At 39.0% G+C, this 18,019-nt stretch overlaps 1 protein-coding gene and 1 long non-coding RNA gene across 5 annotated transcripts in view; one reads left to right on the top strand and one right to left on the bottom strand.

Moving 5' to 3' along the window:
* The window catches only part of LOC146320723 (uncharacterized), a 101,210-nt gene extending 94,248 nt beyond the window's left edge, over positions 1-6,962 (bottom strand). For all 3 annotated transcript variants that reach the window (XR_014771476.1, XR_014771477.1, XR_014771478.1), the window contains exon 1: positions 6,330-6,962. This is a non-coding gene — a long non-coding RNA (uncharacterized LOC146320723). The remainder of the gene's footprint in view (positions 1-6,329) is intronic.
* Positions 5,238-17,513, top strand: tbx1 (T-box transcription factor 1). Of its 2 annotated transcripts, none has more exons than XM_084729099.1 (8): positions 5,238-5,836; positions 7,020-7,359; positions 9,971-10,072; positions 10,952-11,123; positions 12,439-12,594; positions 13,899-13,966; positions 14,586-14,686; positions 16,444-17,513. In XM_084729099.1, the coding sequence occupies exons 1-8, from the start codon at positions 5,653-5,655 to the stop codon at positions 16,824-16,826; spliced, it is 1,506 nt and encodes a 501-aa protein (XP_084585225.1). In that variant the 5' UTR covers positions 5,238-5,652; the 3' UTR covers positions 16,827-17,513. The 2 variants fall into 2 exon arrangements, with proteins under 2 accessions (XP_084585225.1, XP_084585224.1); XM_084729098.1 differs by having other exon boundaries at positions 6,969-7,359.
* The last annotated feature ends 506 nt before the right edge of the window (positions 17,514-18,019 follow it).

The following is an 18,019-nucleotide window of genomic DNA, read 5'->3' as shown; positions in this document are numbered from 1 at the left end:
TTATGCATTTCAAGAATTTCCCAATTTGGCGTCAATAAAATATGGGAGACCAGGGACAATTGTAACGGGGGGAAATTGTAACACACTCAATTCCTCTGATGAGAAACAAGCTAGAATGATGACACTTCCTCTATGCTCAGTAGGATTCTCTCTCTGTCTGTGGAACAGGACCAGGAACATCTCACCTCAGCAGAGGTTTTCAACAAAAATCTGATTTTGAGGTATGAAAGTTGCTTCTCAGATGTACAATATTTTTCCTCTGCTGTCTAAAGTTTAGGTGACTGAGAATTTTAATTTTATCTAAAATAATTTGAGCCATATGGGGCCAACAAAAAAGTTACACAACAGTTATGTGATTACTTTGTGGTGTGTTTTTATTTAAGATTAAGTGGGTTAATAGGACTTATTTTTCACTGGCCCCAACACTCTCACAACCACCCTAACCAAGGGGGCATTTGAACACTGACTTTTTGCATTAAAATTAATATTTTAGTCTTGTCTTTATTATATAGTCCTTGAAATATCAATTTTTAGTATTTTTATATTAAAATGAAAAAAAAATAAAACAATTACCCCACCACTGTAGTTTAGAAATGTTATAGAAGTAGTTAAGGTATTTTACATCAGTTGCTTCAATACATATAAATATATAAAGTAAACATAAATAAATGAGACAACTTAAAAAACAAATTTCCAAAAGTCAATTTAGATGTATTCTGGGCAGTTATTCATTAGGAGTAAATTTAATATCAATTAATAATTAATTTAAGGACAGACTTTCTTCCGTCTTTCCATAGAATGAATTTTTATTTGCATGTATTTTTGTGCCTCATAATGACCAGTGGCCGGAGGTCCTGCAGATAGTTGAGGCAAATTATTCTGAATGTTTCCTCCTGCATACCTGCGTCTCTCCGAGCATTTCCTAAAGTCCCGCGGAGAGCGGAGACACCCCGGGCCCTCTGCTGTCAGCGGTCAACTGCTCACTTCCTCTGCTTCTTCTTCAGGGATTTACACTAATATTTAGATAGGATTGGGTTTTATACGTGGAGTGCGCCGCCTCGCTCCCTGCAGCAGCTTCAGTCACGCAACGTGCATGTGAAAATGATTGTTTTTATGATGAATGGAATAAGCCGTGATTTATTATCTGTGAAATGATGTGAGCGTGTAATTAATTATTTTATCAGCCAGATCGTGGCAGAGACAGGCTCATGAAATTAAAGAGTGCAGAAATAAATATCTCCACAACGCCAGCATAAAAACATCAAAGGAGATTTGATGCTGTTTTATTGTGCGTCTGAAGAAAGGAGCAGGAAGACAGAAGAAGAAGAAGAAGTCCTTCCAGATTTACCGATGACCTAATCACATCTCGGTAAGAACAGAAATAGCAGCAGCCGAGGCTTGACGTTTACGAGATCTGTGCCATTTAATGAGGCAGGGCGGGAGGTTTTTTGGTTTGGTGATTTGTCATGAAACCACAACAGGACGCACAGGACCACACAGGCCTCTCCTGCTGCAGAACATGAGGAACACAAGCTTCCGATTCTCCTGTAAAGGACGACTAACCAACATGTCACATTGGTAATGTGTCAAGTAATGTTACACTGTAAAATCAAATGCTCACACTGATTAACTGTAAGAAGTGGTGAAAAAAATAGAGCTGCAATGATTGATCAATTAATGGATTATCAATTAATTATCAAATTAATCGATAACTATTCTAATAATCAACTATTCACTTTATATGAATAAAACTCAAAATTCTCTGATTCCAGCTTCTTAAATGTGAATATTTTCTGGTTTCTTTGCTCCTTTATTGCAGTAAACTGAATATCTTTCAAGACATTTGAGGACACCACCTTGGCTTTTTGAAAACACTGATTGATCGACATTTTTCACCATTCTTACATATTATAGACCAAGCAACTAACTGATTAATAAAAAAAAATAATTGACAGATTAATCAACAATGAAAATAATCATTGGTTTCAGCCCTAAAAACTGTTACAAGTTCTGCTGACTTGAAAATGTTATGTGGCAATAGAATTTTGTGTTTATTAAACTCATGTTTTCAATTAATATGAACTGAACATGGATTAATAAGCTTTTATACTTAGAATTATTCAGTTCTGTTAACTTTTTAATTGGCTGAATCAATCATTTTAATTGAACTGTAATCAAAAAGTACATGTAACACAGACTCGAAATATTTAAGCTCTGACAAGCTCCAACTTTTTAGTTTATGAACTCAAATTAAACTGGCACCTAATTGCATTTTTTGACTACTTCTGACATATACGGGTTTACAGTGTACAACTGCAACCAGACGGATGTTTTTATCATCTAGTTTTTATCAAATCATCATAATCTTCATCATCAAACAAATATGTTTATTCGGTCGTTCAAGTGCATAAAGGCGCTCATCAAATGGCACCGAGGGCCCACGGGTTTGCCTTCTGTTGGTCCCTGTCATCTTTGTGCAGTAGCCTGTCAGTTATGTCAGTTATCTTCTTATGAGCCAACTGCGGAGTCTCTCTGTGCGCTCTGGTTATAAGGCGATAGAAAGCAGAGAATAACGCGTGATATGGCTGGATACTATTTTTCGGTGTAGAATTTAAAAAATTCCAACATTTTAACTCCTAAAAGTAACTGAAATCCAGAGTATACTTTCACCGTTTAAGATGGGAAGCTTGCCTGCAGCAAACTCTGAGGACTCGAGTGTGGGCTAATTTATTTTGCGGATTCACTAATTAACTGCATCAAACAACGAAATAACATGTCTGTTTTAGTCTAACTCCACGTCAGCCAAGGCCACCAGGCGTAGAAGCACTTCGAGTAAACGTGGACTGTAAGTGTTGCCATTTTATTCAGAGTATTCTGGAAATCCATACCAAAATGTTGAACTGAATCAACTTTAAAAACACGTCGGCTCAGCAGTAAGTCTGGTAAATATTATAATTTTTTAATAATTTAAATACTTAAACGAATTAATTAATTACATCACTGGCCACAATTAGAATAATAATTTTAACACCATCACATCGTCGATAAAAACAAACAAACATTCTGATTTTATATAGCCAACAGACCAGCAGATAGACATGATATTACAGTTTGTCCGCGCTTTTCTTTCTCCATCAGTCAGTGAGTGTGATAAACTGTGAGGCCGGTGTTCAGGCCTGTATCCTCTAATCAGTGAGAGCTGTTCACAGACTGCTCACTTTGTCTAGTTGTTGTCAGCTTTGGGTCGTTGTGTGTTAAACTCCTCAGGAGACAGTCTGCTTTTTCAAATAATGTCAAAGACATGCGTTAGAAACATAAAACTGGGGGGTTGATTTCAAAATGGAGCTCCTGTTAAAGCTCACTGAATATTATAACAAAAACACACTAAAGTAACTAAGCTATTAATATATGCTGCGTTCAAATGTGCCTGTTGTACACACCCCTGTATATTTACACTTTTTGAAAACTTTTACTGCCCGTGGTGTTACTGACAGGCTCTGGCTGCACTGATTGTGTCTCTTTGCGTGATTCATCGCTTACTCACTTCTATGTATTGAAAGAATTTGCCTTTAATTTCATATGAAGCCTGGAGGTGTGTTATTTTACGCACTGAATCAATTCTTCCTGTCTTTATTTATTGTGAGCTCTCTGTTTGGATTCTGCTCTGGCTTTTCCTCTACTTCCACACTGTTCTTAAATTTGTTAAGATATTTTAAGGGGGGTAAAATGTTGAACCAGTTTATTTTGTCCGTTCAATATTTCAGCTAAAAGTCACTCTTTATGTTCAGGCGTGCAGCTCTGAATGCCTCTGCTGTGCTTTGGCCGCTGCAGAGGCCTGCGAGCAAATTCCAACACAGTCTCTTCCCATTCTGATCTGCTCCTGTATTTTGTCTGTTATCACCTGAGTATTTACAAAGGAGGCTTCCGACTTGGCAATGACGAAGTGAGTCGGTATCGATGGCATCATATCTGATAAAACAGGTCGGCAGACACTGGGAGGAATACATCATCATGGCCCATGGTTTACACTGAGTTTGACTGTGCCATGCGTGATTTCTTTTATACAGTAATCAGTGCGCAAAGGCCACGTTGAGTGTTTCCTGACTTTATGAATAAACAGTGCCACGACAGTGAGTTACAGTCACAACTATCTATCTATCTATCTATCTATCTATCTATCTATCTATCTATCTATCTATCTGCTCTAAATAACATATTGCAGTTTATTTATGCTCCCTGCCTCCCATGGAGAGACATCCAAAACAAATAGATCCTAATCCCCTAACTGCTTTATCTCATTAGAACCCCGCTGCTGTTTAATTCAGTGACTCCAGTGTAAATTAGACTATCCGGCTCGCTATCGCAGCAGCTCCAACAAAACACATCTTTAGTTGCTGCACATTAAAGCTGAACCTCGATAAGCTGAGAGCCAACAAGGCGATAGTGGATGGTAGAGACGCAACTAGGCGGAGAGGTCAAGTCCAGCTCTGCGCTCAAGTGCCACGTGTGTTATTACTCTCTGTTTACTGACTGCAGAGATGGAGTTTTGCTCGGTTAATTTTTTATATTTAAAAAATCTGAGTCTTTATGTGTGTGGCAAGGTATAAAAGAGCAAAGCGGCTGCGTAAATCTCAGATCACATTGTGTAAAATTACGCAATACATTATTTTGGAAAAGTGCCTCAGTAGACAGATGGGTAAGGTCTGGATGGATGGTTGGTGTGAATGAGAAAAAAATTACGCTTAGTGTGGATGGTGTCACCTGAGTGTGAAGCGAATCATTCTTTAAATAAAGTAAAACATCTGCCACTTCTCACTTGTTGCCATTTCGGCATTTCTTGGATACATATTTTGTTTGCCTAAATTAAAAGGAATATTCTTTGTTCTGTTACTCCAAAACATGCAAAACATTTAAAACTGATGCAAACAACGTGAATTAACTACTACTCTTTTGCCATTTTGTTTAAATAAAATTGTATTTACAGGGTAAACTTAGGTAAAAGACTTAGACATTTTCATATTTTCTGCCCTGCAGCCCCTGGTGTTCCAGGGAAACTCGTGGCATGAACAGCTCTATGTGGGCTTGGACAGCTAAAATATGCAAACGCACATATAGGTCCGTAATTTAGTGGAAAAGTGGTGCACTTTGAAGCCGGACATTGCAGTGACGTTGGAGTTGAATTCAAATGACTGGCATGGTCTTATTGAAATAAAACATCCAGTGCAGAGCGCAGACACTTTTTTCCTGGTGGTTCAGGGGGAGGCGTGGATCTCGCTCACTTTTGACATTCTCGTAGCAGTAGTAGCTTCTCCTCAAGGCAAGACTCAGATGACACCACCCCGCCACCGACCGGAGGAGAAACAAGGGAAGCTCTCTGTCTGTTCTCCGCGGATGAACTATGTTTTGACACCGGGACGTGTTTAGGGGTTCAGCAGATGAATCTGAACAGCGTGGAGCTTTTCGCGACTTCACAGTAGCCGTGGGAATACTTTAAGAACCCCAGACTCTCGCACCCACGGAGCTGCCGGTTTGGCGGAATGTGAAAAGCCTGTTTTGGCGCATGTTCTTCTCCATTGTGCGGAGCCTTCTCCTGCTTTCTGCGCGGTTGGAAAGCGGAGGAGGAGGAGGAGGGACGGCTTCGATCCCTTGCCTATGGACGACGGCGGTCCCCTCTCTCCAAAGGCAAATGCTTTCAGTATTGCCTCTTTGATTTCGGCTGCAGAGCAAGCAGGAAACGCAGCGTTTGACAAACAGAGCGCCGGCCTGGACAAGCCAGACCTGCACAGCCACAGTTCCTTTAAAATGCACTACAGCGCTGTCACCCGGGAAATGGAAGGTAAATCTACTTGTTGATGCCCATAAGAGCTGCTGTAGCATGCATACATATATATCAGACCCTTGCATCTCGACATTTTCAAAAGGCACAATAGAAATCAGAGCGCAAACCACATATGGACGCATGAATGAAATGAGCGTAAAACGAAAATCTGACACGGCTATGAAAAATAATGCAAATTCAGTCTCCACCAGGGAGGAGAAGTCTGCATACAAAGCACCCAGAGTGGGAAAATAAAGTTTCCCATACCAAGAGCCCAAAGCGCTGCACAAAGAGTCAACTTTAATTCGTGGACAGGATCACATACATTGAAAGTGAAGCCAAGAGGAGGAGGGTTTACTCGGGCACCCTATGCGTAATGATAAAAACAGACCATAATACGTATATCCAGCCTCAGAGGGGGTGTATATCCACTCCATAGATCTATTTGTCCGTAAAAGCAACAGTCACCTGCTGCCGGTTTGTTTGTTCATGCAAATCAACGTTTGTTTACCTTGTAAACCGTTTACACTCCTCCACTCTGCCGGCCAGATCCTCTATTGTTTGTTAACGGGGCTGATGTGGGCGATACCCTTATCCAAAAGTTAAATGGGTGCCGGAAAGCCCATTAAAAAGGGGCGCACTTCTCTGTCAATCAGTCTCGTCCCAAGGCGAGGAAAAGGCGCATTACCTGCAGTTCCTTATCTAAATAGAAATAAGAACCGGTTTTATCGCAAAGGGGAGGCCCTCTGCGTCAGATAAGAGAGGAGAGACTGGGTTGCAGCATAACACACTGCAGCAGCAGCGCACAACAGAGGCCGCTCACAGCGCGATCGATCCAACGCAAAAAAACTCATTCACACGCATGAGAAGGTCGATTCTGCGAATAGTTCAGAGATTCAACGCGTTTTTGGAAACATTTCGTCACTTTTGGGACGTTTGTTATTTCAGATCAGACAGGCTGTAGTATGCTGGCAGTGGATGCAACCTCAGGGATTAATGAGCAGCCGAGACGGAAACTTTTAAACCGAAAGGGGCTCATTTGTGTGTGACATCTTCATCTGGAGCTCACCGAGTGCTGCTTCTGTTTTTACTGTCTGTGTTAAAGTGCAGTGGCATATTTAGTAAATCCAGTTTTTTGGGATGATTTCAGCCATATCCAGTCCGTGGCTGACGCAGCTGTCCCATTTTTGCGATGTTGCAGCCTTCACGACGAGCAGCCTGAGCAGCCTCAACACGCCGGGGGGCTACCACCTCTCCCCGTCCCCCGGGGACCCCTACAACCAGCATGAGTCCCACTTCGAGCCCTGTCCGGCCGCCCAGCACAACTACAACTACCCGGGCTCTAATCCGGGCCAGGCCCCGCCGAGCGACGGCGGGACTCCCAACTGCTCCTCGTCGTCCTCCAACTCCACACCGAACGGCAAAACTATCGTGAAGAAGAACCCCAAAGTGGCCAACATTAACGTCCAGCTGGAAATGAAGGCTTTATGGGACGAGTTTAATCAGCTGGGCACGGAGATGATCGTCACCAAGGCTGGCAGGTGAGCACAGACTTTACACAGGCTGGAAAGTTTTACTTGACTTATGCACATTCGGATAGACCGGACAAATAACACAGAGCAGACTAAACTTTATTGTAACCTCTAATATTACTCAATATTATTCATGGAAGAAGATCGTGGCGTCAAAATAGTAAAGTTTTTGTATAAATGTAAGTATTTTAAGCAAGATGCAAATCAGAAGATATATATTTACTTTTCGTTTACGTCTTTTAATTTCAAAATATATATGACTGCAAATAGGACCAGATGAAATCAGGATAAAGGTGTTCCATTAAAAATATATTAAAATATAGTATATTTATTTCTTTTTCTGGAGTTTATAATGAACAAACTTTTAATGTTTGGCTCTGTTTTTTTATACTATAAATAATATATTTATAGGCCGATACTTTAGTTTATTTAAATATTTGATTAATGTATTTGTGTACCTTTTTTATTACTGTAATGTTTTCAGTGCCACTGAGTTATTTTTTTTGTGTGCGTTTTGTATTAACAAACGAATTATAATCTTACTTTTTTTAGTATGAAATTTTTTTTTTCTTCACTAGTCAACTTTATGTTGTTTTTCTTGTTTCAAATAACATATTTAAGGACCCATCCAAGTAAAACCATTATTTTGTAATGTAAAACAGGAATTATAATCTTGCTTTTTGCACATTTAGCCACAAAACGTTCATTTACAAGCCGGATGAATTGATTTAATAAACAATATAAACTTATAAACTATTTGACTTTTATAAAATGTATCTAATTTAATCCTGTGCAGCTCAGCAGTTCAGTTCTTCTGCTGCTGGACATGGTTTAAAGTCAAACGCACGGAGGCTTGTGTGTGTGGATGTGTGTGTTTTGTGTGTGTGTGTCAGCTGTAAACACCACGTTGATCTGATCCTGCTGCGTTTTATGGATCCAATAAGCATAACTGTGATTCTCGGCGGCTGCTTTTCTTCACCTTCAGGCTCCATTTTACGCACCGCTCTTATCCAGAACATTACGGCCTTTAAATCTATGAGAGTCTTTACGTGTGTGAGCTAAGATCAGCTCCTGTACAGGCTTATTACAGGGCTGCAGTCTTGTTTTTATTCGGGCCTCGACACGTGTTTACTTCTTTTTTCTTGTTTCCTCAGTATAGGAGTGTATGTGTGCCTCCCTCCCGTTTCCCTTCACCCTTAAACAAATCCATTTTGATTTCAGAAATTGCGTGAATATTATTAATTTTAAAAACACATAGATGGTCGACTTTGCTTTTTTTTTATTATTTCTAAATTTTAAAAGACTTGAAAAGACAATTTCTGTTGGCGATTTTATACTTATTTATTTACGTGGGCCTTTTTAAATACTTACATTTAGCTTATATATATATTTATTTACATACACTTATATTCAGCGTTTGTGTGGAGCTGCTTCTATACAAAAAAAAAATTCCAGCACTGACCACTGACCATAATAGACAGCCAATTAAATGTTACACCAGTATTTTCAAGCAGTGAACGTAATTATGGCACGTTTAAGCGCCTCCAAATACATCCCTGAGTTTTTCACTATTCCAGTAATAAAAAGAGGCACGAGATAATTGATTTAATCCTGAAAGTGAGGGTTGAGTTTCGCCGCTCTGCGCTGTCTGACAGGAGAAAGGAGATCTGCAGCAGAGCACTTTAAGAGCTCCTTCAGCCTCACCTAGCCACAACACTGACGTTAATTGAGCGTTGATTTTAGGATCCCTTTCACTGGCTCGGCGGATTACTCAACTTTCAGCTGAAGGATATGGATCTGCCCTACATGGTAACCTAGATGAGGTGCAGAGGTAAAAACAAATGTTTGTGTGCATGGCCGGATCAAAAACAACAGAAAAAAAAAACTTTCAAAGCGATTCAATGCAAATTCCTGGGGACAAATCACAAGTATTATTGTTAATAAATTAATAAAAATCCCTTAAAAGCATGCAAACGTCCAAATATATCCACAGTTGTTGTTTGTTTTTATATACAAATGTGATTCTGGATATTTTTTCTTCATGATCTTGATGATAAAAAGTTCAGTTCTATAAAGTACCACCAAATAATGCCAATTTGCGGTGTGTGTATTTCCACTCCACGTGTGTGTGTGTGTGTGTGTAGGCCTTCGTGTGTCTGGAAGTCATCAAAAGAACAGCAGAGGAGAAGTTAAAGCGTCCTGCCAGAAATTACAAAAGCGGAGCTAAAAGACAACAAACGCACAGCTCCATTCAGATCAGGGAGAGTTTTATCTGGTTACGCACGGACTGAATCACGTCACGTCCAATAGCTCGAAGCTTCTGTCTTCTCCTGTAGCCTCAAATGAAGCTCTATAGGCCCTGAGCGGCTACATGTCTCTCTGCAAACAAGTTCACTTTCTGAAAAACACTTTGGCTAAAATCATTCCTTGGCTCCTCTGATTAATTTAAAATAATTCAAACAGTTGAACACCAACGTTCACACACACACACACACACACACACACACACACACGATCCAGGTTGAAAAAGATGTACATAATAAAAACTAAATGTGCAGCCATGCAAGCAGCCATTTAAAACCTGGATTTAACAGTCTCGCCATGTTTTTGTCCCTGCCAGGAGAATGTTTCCAACTTTCCAAGTGAAAATATTTGGGATGGATCCCATGGCAGACTACATGCTCCTGATGGACTTCCTGCCTGTAGACGACAAACGTTACAGGTAACTTTTTGGATGTCTTCAGACAACTCAAAACACGCATCTGTCTCTAAAACCATAAAACACAACAGGCTTTTACTGACCTGCACAAATCCACACTTTACAGTATTAAATTTCATTCACAATATTAATAAAACAGTATAATTAATAGAGCCTGACGACCCATATTATTAGCCAGATATTAGCCTATCACAGCTGTATTGGTTTATATAGGTATTAACATCTGATACGCAATGTGAAAACTTCTTTTTTTAAATCGAACACAATGCAGATTGATTTTATTTGTTAGCTTCACAGACTGTATTCTGTGCATATTTAACTCACCCTCTTCATTTAGGTTGGCCTATTTTGCTCTATTTGTATTTTATTTATGCTTATCAAAAACACCAGAGAAAGTTTACCGTTATTGTTAAACCGTAAAATGTTGTGCCTCCATTAAATATCTTTTTGAAAAGCATGAACCACTTTTGAGGGTTCATTGGAAAAAAAACGTGTTTTTATGTACATATTCTATATGAAGAATATCTGCCAATATTTTTTTTTACTCTCCAATAGCGGCATCGGCTCCAAAAATCCAGTGTCCAATAAATAAAATAAAAATAAAATAATCAATAGATATAGATTAGAATAGATAAATAAATATGTGCTTTAATTCATGTTTAGATTAGAACATTTATAAATATTTCCACAACTAATCAATTTATGCCCGAAATAAGTTGGTGACTATAAGTCGATTTTAGAGATACATTAAATTTTCTCTTATCATTGTAACTTTGTATAGCATCAGTGTCTCCATACAAGTCAGCACGTGTGTTCAGGCGGCTTTTATTGAAGTGACTAATGTTTGACTTTGTGTCTAACTAACTTTTTCCGGTCTTCCAGGTATGCTTTCCACAGCTCATCGTGGCTGGTCGCCGGTAAGGCTGACCCCGCCACACCGGGCAGGGTCCACTACCACCCGGACTCTCCGGCCAAAGGCGCCCAGTGGATGAAGCAGATCGTCTCTTTCGATAAACTCAAACTCACCAACAACCTACTGGACGACAACGGCCATGTAAGTGGAAATAAATGAATGCAAAAAGGACGGATCTAAAACTCACTTCCACTTCTCACAAGTCAACTGACTGTACTGAGTAGCACTCTTAAGTCCCATGATCACAGATTTTGCTGACAGCGGCTTAAGGGGTCAAAGCACTATAAACTGGTTACTGTACAGACCGTAAACTCACCGTTTAAGGTCCAGCAGAAAGATTACTAACGTTAACGAGAGGTTGTGCAAATTTAATCGACCTGATATTGATTGATACGTGTGATTTAAGAATAATAAATCTGGATATTCCGACTAATAATCAGATGTTGCAAAAAATCTATTTTCATTCCACAAAATGGCACACTGCACATCAGGCTTTGCTCCAGAAATGACTGCAAGGAAGTGGAATATTTCACCACTGGAAATTATTTCAGCTCTTCCCGCCTGATCTGGGTTTGTGTGTGTGTGTGTGTGTGTGTGTGTGTGTGTGTGTGTGTGTGTGTGTGTGTGTGTGTGTCACCACATTCGTTGTGAAATCAGACAGAAAACGGGAGATTTTAGAGTTTGAGGGGAATGTTTTGCACGTCTGGAGAGGGTCCACCATGGGCCTTAACAGTTAATGATCGACGTTATTGCTCCATGGTCGGGCTTTTAAATGGGAATAATGCTAATAAAATATTCTCAGGTGGCATTTATATATTTATTTAGATAAATGGCACAGTTTCAAATGTGTCTGCACATTCAACAGGAGCATCAGATTATTTCTGAATTTAAAGACATTTACCAAACTTGCTTATATCCACAAATATGAATCTTGAAGATAGTTGACAAGGTTTTATTATTTAGTAAATAAGATAATTTTTAATGTAAGTACAGTTCACCAAACTACCTTGTTTGGACTTAAAGATATTCTATTTTACTTTAATTTGTTTTTACTTTATCTAACCATCATTTATTTATTAATTTGCTCAATCTTATTTATCATAGCCTAACAATGCAACTGCAAGATCGAAAATAGTCCGACTGGTACAATTTAAGCCCACAGAATATTTTCTTTAATGTTTTTATGTTTTATGAATGAGTCGATGTTTTACTATTTGTGCTTTATATCTTTTTTAAAATGTTATCTTAATATATAATATGACAGGAACTGCAGATTGCCTGTATGGCTAAATGTGGCAAATTTTGGACTCCAGTGCTTATGTTAATTAATGTGCATTGTCCCTTCTTAAATAAAATAAACATAGTCCTTCAGAGCAGTGCTGCTTTATACTTCTATATGAGTGCTGATGAATTTTGTTTGAGGTTTTTTTTTTTTTTTTTTTTGTTTTTTTAACAGATCATTCTGAACTCCATGCACCGCTACCAGCCCAGGTTTCACGTGGTTTATGTGGACCCCCGCAAGGACAGCGAGAAATATGCCGAGGAGAATTACAAAACCTTTGTTTTTGAAGAAACTCGCTTCACAGCGGTTACAGCGTACCAGAACCACCGGGTAAGAAGAAGCCTTTCTTATTAACTCGAAACTCACACCGTGTGATCCGCAGTGTAACAGCAGCTATAGGCAGGACGAGGCCCGATACAGGCAAATAAATATTGGATATGTATTTGTTTAAAAATTGCAGGTACGGTGATACCCTGAGAAAATATTACCACAAGGTATACTTTAATAACGAGGTCACTTTCAACTCGACTTCTATCAATAAACGAGGATGTAACAGTCTGTATTTGTGATTGTTGCGCTAATTTTTGCAAAAGCATAAACGAATCAATCAGCTGTGTCAGATTAATCTGTTCAGTTGCGCGGTTTTTGCGCATAAATGTTGCCTCTGCTCTGTGCGCACAGCTGTGCTTCTCTTTTCTGCCTCGACCCTGCTGTTTTCCGTCAGTCTGTTTAGATTCACACATCACTGCATTCCTCGTTTATTCAGAGCGACTTCTAAGAAGTGAGGCATTAGAATAAGATTCGGCTCCGATCAGCAAGTTACAAGTAATGGTGAAGAGTTCAGGTTCAGTGCGCTATTGTGATAGTAATATTCCCGTGACCACATGGTGATCAGAGACCGAAACAACTCTGATTTATTTCATGTTAAATGTCACAGCTTTTCCAAATTAGAAATGATTTACATTTTATTTACACTTGGAGCCCGGATGGCCTCAGTTAAAGTCGCCTTTGTAATGTGCCTCATGAAATGGGGCCACAAATGAGCAAAACTGATCCTGAAATAGGGCTGCACAATATGGTATAGTACTTCATCATAATGCTCTTTTGTCAAAAGTTTTTCCTTTGTCAAAAAATAGCAGCTTTTGCAATTTGGATATTACACTTGGCCATATCGCAATTTCAATAATATTTCGATTACTTGTGCAGCACCACTCTGAAACACAATAAACTTTTGGTGAAAAACATATTTAGTTACGATGATGAAAAACTTATGATTGGGACTGTGGGATTCTTCAGGTCACAAATAAACATACTCTACATCAATATAAGCTCTGTATTAGCTGGCAGTTATATGAATACACTTGTGTTTTAAATAACATTGAATAGACATGATGCTGTAGCCTTGAACAACAGATGATGGACTGTTAGATATTTTATTAAAGACAGCATTGTGTTCAAATGTGATTTTTTTTTTTTTTCAAAGACAGAGTTTTCAGTCCATGACTCCAGCCTATCACTGCTGCCCTTTCTAATAAAAACCGAGTGCAGTGACCATTTAGAAATAAAAAACGACATTGTGTGCGAGTACATTGTGCAGCGCTGAGGTTTATTTCATGTTGTGCTCTGGATTTCAGATCACACAGCTGAAGATAGCCAGCAATCCCTTTGCAAAGGGCTTCAGGGACTGTGACCCAGAGGACTGGTGAGCACTTACACTCAAACAATAATACAGTCTTACTGGCGTGCTTCCACATGGTGTAAAAAAATGTCAGAGAGCATTTGCAAAATACTTTTGACGTTTGTTTAATCTCACACAGGTACCAGAGGGGTGGAGTTTGCCACATAAAAGAACACAATGAGTGCCATAAAGTTTAGAAATCACTGGATATTGTTGGAAAGTCAATCGACTGTGCTCTTCTGTCATTGACAAATTACCAGACACTCTTGTAATTGTCACAATGGAGTAAACCCCACCCATCTGGTATGCTCAGGCAGCTGAAAGCAAAGCAAAGACTTATTCCAAATGCTGTTTATCAAGCTCCGCAAATGACTTTTTCCTTTTTCTCTAAAGCATTAACTTAAGTGAGAGTGGGAGTTTTTGCTAATTTTACAGAACAGGCTGATCTGAGTCATGTACTGTAAAAGGTTGCTTCACATTTCCTTCTGTGTAAATTGAGAGTCTGTCAATGTGTAAATGCTCATTACATGCATCAGTGTAAAGTCTTAAAATGTGCATTCATCATTTTAATATATAATAAAGAAACTGTGCCCTTGACGTTCATTAAATGAGTATGTAACTGAATCCATTCTCCCTGCTCCAGGCCCAGGAATCACAGGCCAGGCTCTCTGCCAATAATGAGTGCCTTTGCCAGAACAAGAAACCCAATGTCATCTCCCCCTCAGCAGAACGGCACAGAGAAAGGTCTGCAGCTCACTCTTTGTTTCATCACAACTTAAGCCTGCTATCAAACAAAAAACACATAGTCACATTAAGTTGTTTACCCTCTGGAAAAATGTTCTTCTTTTGATTGTTGGCATATTTTACCTTATTTTGTCATTTAGTATCAGGCCAATACTGGCTTTTAATTAAACATCAAATATCAGCCAGTCAATGTCATCCACTGCCAACATACTAGAGGTTCTTATGCTATTATATATCTGACTACAGCTTCGTAAGACAGTAAAACCTGCAATAAAAATTATATTTTATTGACACGGTAATTATATTATCTATTAGTTCAATAACAATAATTTGATCAATTAATTATTTTTTAAACAGAGTTTCATCTCAGCTTTAAAAAAATGCAAATCCATCTGAAGAACTTTTATAACCAATTGATGATTTTATAGGAAAACTACTTTGGAATTTATTAATTTAAAAGTATAAGTTTATGTGCATTAATATTTTTAGGAAAAAATATAGTGGTTACATTTTTTCTGGGTTTCTAGTGATCTGCACAACAACAGCTTAAATTAAAAATATATGAATAAATAATACAGTAAATACTGTCAGTTTTAAGGGATAATGTAATTGTGAAACTGTGATTTATTATACATTGTTTATGGACAGTATGGATTTTTTTCAGCTTATACCAATAGACAGTTAGGGATGCACCCAAATCCAAATACCTTATTCAGAAAAGCATAAATAATGTGATGGAAACTGATATTTCTTCTATCCAAAGTTGGTATTTTTAGATACTTGTATATCCTTACTGTAGAGTTTCTATTTCCAATGCAAAACAGAATCTTTTGATTTATAAAACTTTTTCTGGTTCTGATTTTTCAGTATCCCAAAGTGGAGGTGGTGATGTTCTTCAGACAGTTCATAAAACTTAGTTTAACTAAAGCTAAATAAGATAGAATGCTGAAAAAGTACAGTATGATGATGTGGATATAGTTTTTCATAATTAATTATATGCCAATATTAGATCATTTTGATGCCTTGTAGGCATAGCAATTGCACTGCCAATTACTATTAGGTTTGAAAATATATATTTACTGATTTAACATGATTCTAGTATAAACCAGGCCCACTTCTGGTTTTCTATCGGAATATAGATAAAGAGACAGATCATTTTATTGGTTAAACAGTTGCAGATACAAATGATGTCTCTGTGCACCTCTGTTGATAATTACCTGCTTCTCATGGCCGATACCACTAAGTTAACCAATAATTTCACATCTCTGTACTATAAAAAATTAATCTAACCTGTAGTTCATATATACAGGATAATAAAACCTCAGATGTGAGCAAAGATTCAAGTTCATCCAAAAAAAAAAAAAAATCACAATATACTTTGTTATTTCTAGAGCATTTTGTCTAAACTTTCAAATGAAATTACATATTCTGTCAAATTAGATATTATTATAGCCAACATTTATCAACTAAAATTCTATTATCAGAAATTAAAAAAAAGAAATAAAATATAAATTTGCTGTTATTGAACAATAATTTATCAGCCCCAAATGTGTTCATGCATCTCTAATATCACTGCACAGTGCAAACTGTTATTGGTTTAACCCAAAAACAGTGATATCAGTGAGAGCACAGAAAAGCCCATCCCTGTCATAACCTCAAGGCATTTAGAGCTTAACACTCTCACTGTTATCTGCCAGTACAAAGTCAGCCCAACACATTGATCTGCTCTTACTGTTCTCACATTTCTTCCTGCACAGAGGACAGTAGGCGGGAGTACGAGCGAGACCCCAGTGGCACGCCCATACATGCCGACCCGGCTCACCAACTGATGTCCCGGGTCCTCAGCCCCGCCTTGCCCGTCCCAGGAGGCCTCCACGCCGTCCCACTCACTGGTGGCCGACCCAGTCCTCCCCACGACCTTCGGCCAGACCCCCACTCTCTACCCCCGGACACCCTGCACCACCACCCTTACAAGTACCCCACCACATATGAACACTACCTGGGAGCCAAGACCAGGCCTTCGCCCTATCCTTTACCCAGTATCAGAGGACACACGTACCACCACCACATGAACCCAGCCACAGCCAACATGTACTCAGCCACCAGTGGCCCCTCTAACTATGACTACGGGCCCAGATAATGACTGCTGTCCACCAGGGTGATCGGTGCACAGCACTGAGGGAATGGAAACAGGCAGGAAAGGCAACATTTGATGGCTTATGCAACCTGCGGGGTGCGTTAACAGGCTGAAACTCCTTTCTGCTGGATAAACCCTGCCTTATTTATTTAAAGGAAATGCCTGTTTGCATTAAGTGTGGGCACCTGCTCTGAGTCCTTGATGAGGTCCTCTTTGACCTTTGAACCCAAATGGCAACCGCTCCACACCTTGGCACCCCTTACCTGAGCGGTGCAGACATTGAGCCAGCAAACAGAGACAGGAGGGACCTCTCCTTAACACGGACAATACCTTTGATCACAGACTGGAATTGAATTCTTTTGTTTTTTGTGTTGGATGCACTTTTTGATTTGCCTTGTTTTTATTGCTTTCAAAAAAGCCATATGTTATATAGTCCATCAACCTTCTAGGTAGACGAGATGTTTGCATGTTGAGCTCATCAGAGAGAGGGTGTCGAAACACATCGAAATGTTTTTGTTTGAGGAAAAAAAATGCGAGATTTGATTTTGAAACGTTCTAAACATCTCGAGCCGCTCTGAGAAGCTTGTACCATGGCACTGACTTGCAGCAATTCAAAGTAAATAAATGAAGCAGAATGACTGTTCTGTATCTGTAAAATAAACATTAAATTCTTGTAATTCATAAAGAAAACCGTCTTCCATTCAAAGCTCTCTCTGCTGTTGCACTGCTGAGGGGGGAGGGTTAAAAAAAGCTTACCTCACTGATAGCATTGTTCAGGTTTCTCCGACTGGATTTGCCCTGTTGAATTGGGTTGAGGTGTCTGCTGCCCCTGCAGTCGTTGGCAGTCAGGACTCAGAGGCTGTCTAAACATTAGACTGCACTATGATTCAAATGTTGAAATCTGCACCTGGTTCTATGAAAAAAAAAACACACACACACATAAATGCACTCGTCGACCATACTTCCTACCTCTACACACACTTCCCTCGTCGTTTGGATAAACTATGTGAAGCAGCTGTGGTCACATTACAGAGTGAGATTTTCTGTTAAAGTTATCCACTGATTCATTAATAAAGTCTGTAGGAAGAGGCTGTTAAAAATGTTATTAGTGCGATGAAAGACTTTTAAAAATAAGAGTTTAAAACCATTTGATGATAATACTTTTAAGCAAATTGAAACATAGGACTTATTTGGAC

The sequence above is a fragment of the Lutjanus erythropterus genome, chromosome 10, assembly GCF_056507025.1.
Source record: "Lutjanus erythropterus isolate fLutEry1 chromosome 10, fLutEry1.hap2, whole genome shotgun sequence".
NCBI lineage: Eukaryota > Metazoa > Chordata > Actinopteri > Lutjaniformes > Lutjanidae > Lutjanus > Lutjanus erythropterus.
The sequence above is the reverse complement of the archived record's forward strand: the minus strand, read 5'-3'. Positions and strand labels throughout refer to the sequence as shown.

Bases quoted from the DNA above. Each gene is read 5' to 3' on its own strand.
- tbx1 (XM_084729098.1), top strand. From the start codon at position 5,653: ATGGACGACGGCGGTCCCCTCTCTCCAAAGGCAAATGCTTTCAGTATT. The intron at 7,360-9,970 runs GTGAGCACAGAC...TGTCCCTGCCAG, and splicing joins ATCGTCACCAAGGCTGGCAG to GAGAATGTTTCCAACTTTCC. The intron at 14,687-16,443 runs GTCTGCAGCTCA...CTTCCTGCACAG, and splicing joins GCAGAACGGCACAGAGAAAG to AGGACAGTAGGCGGGAGTAC.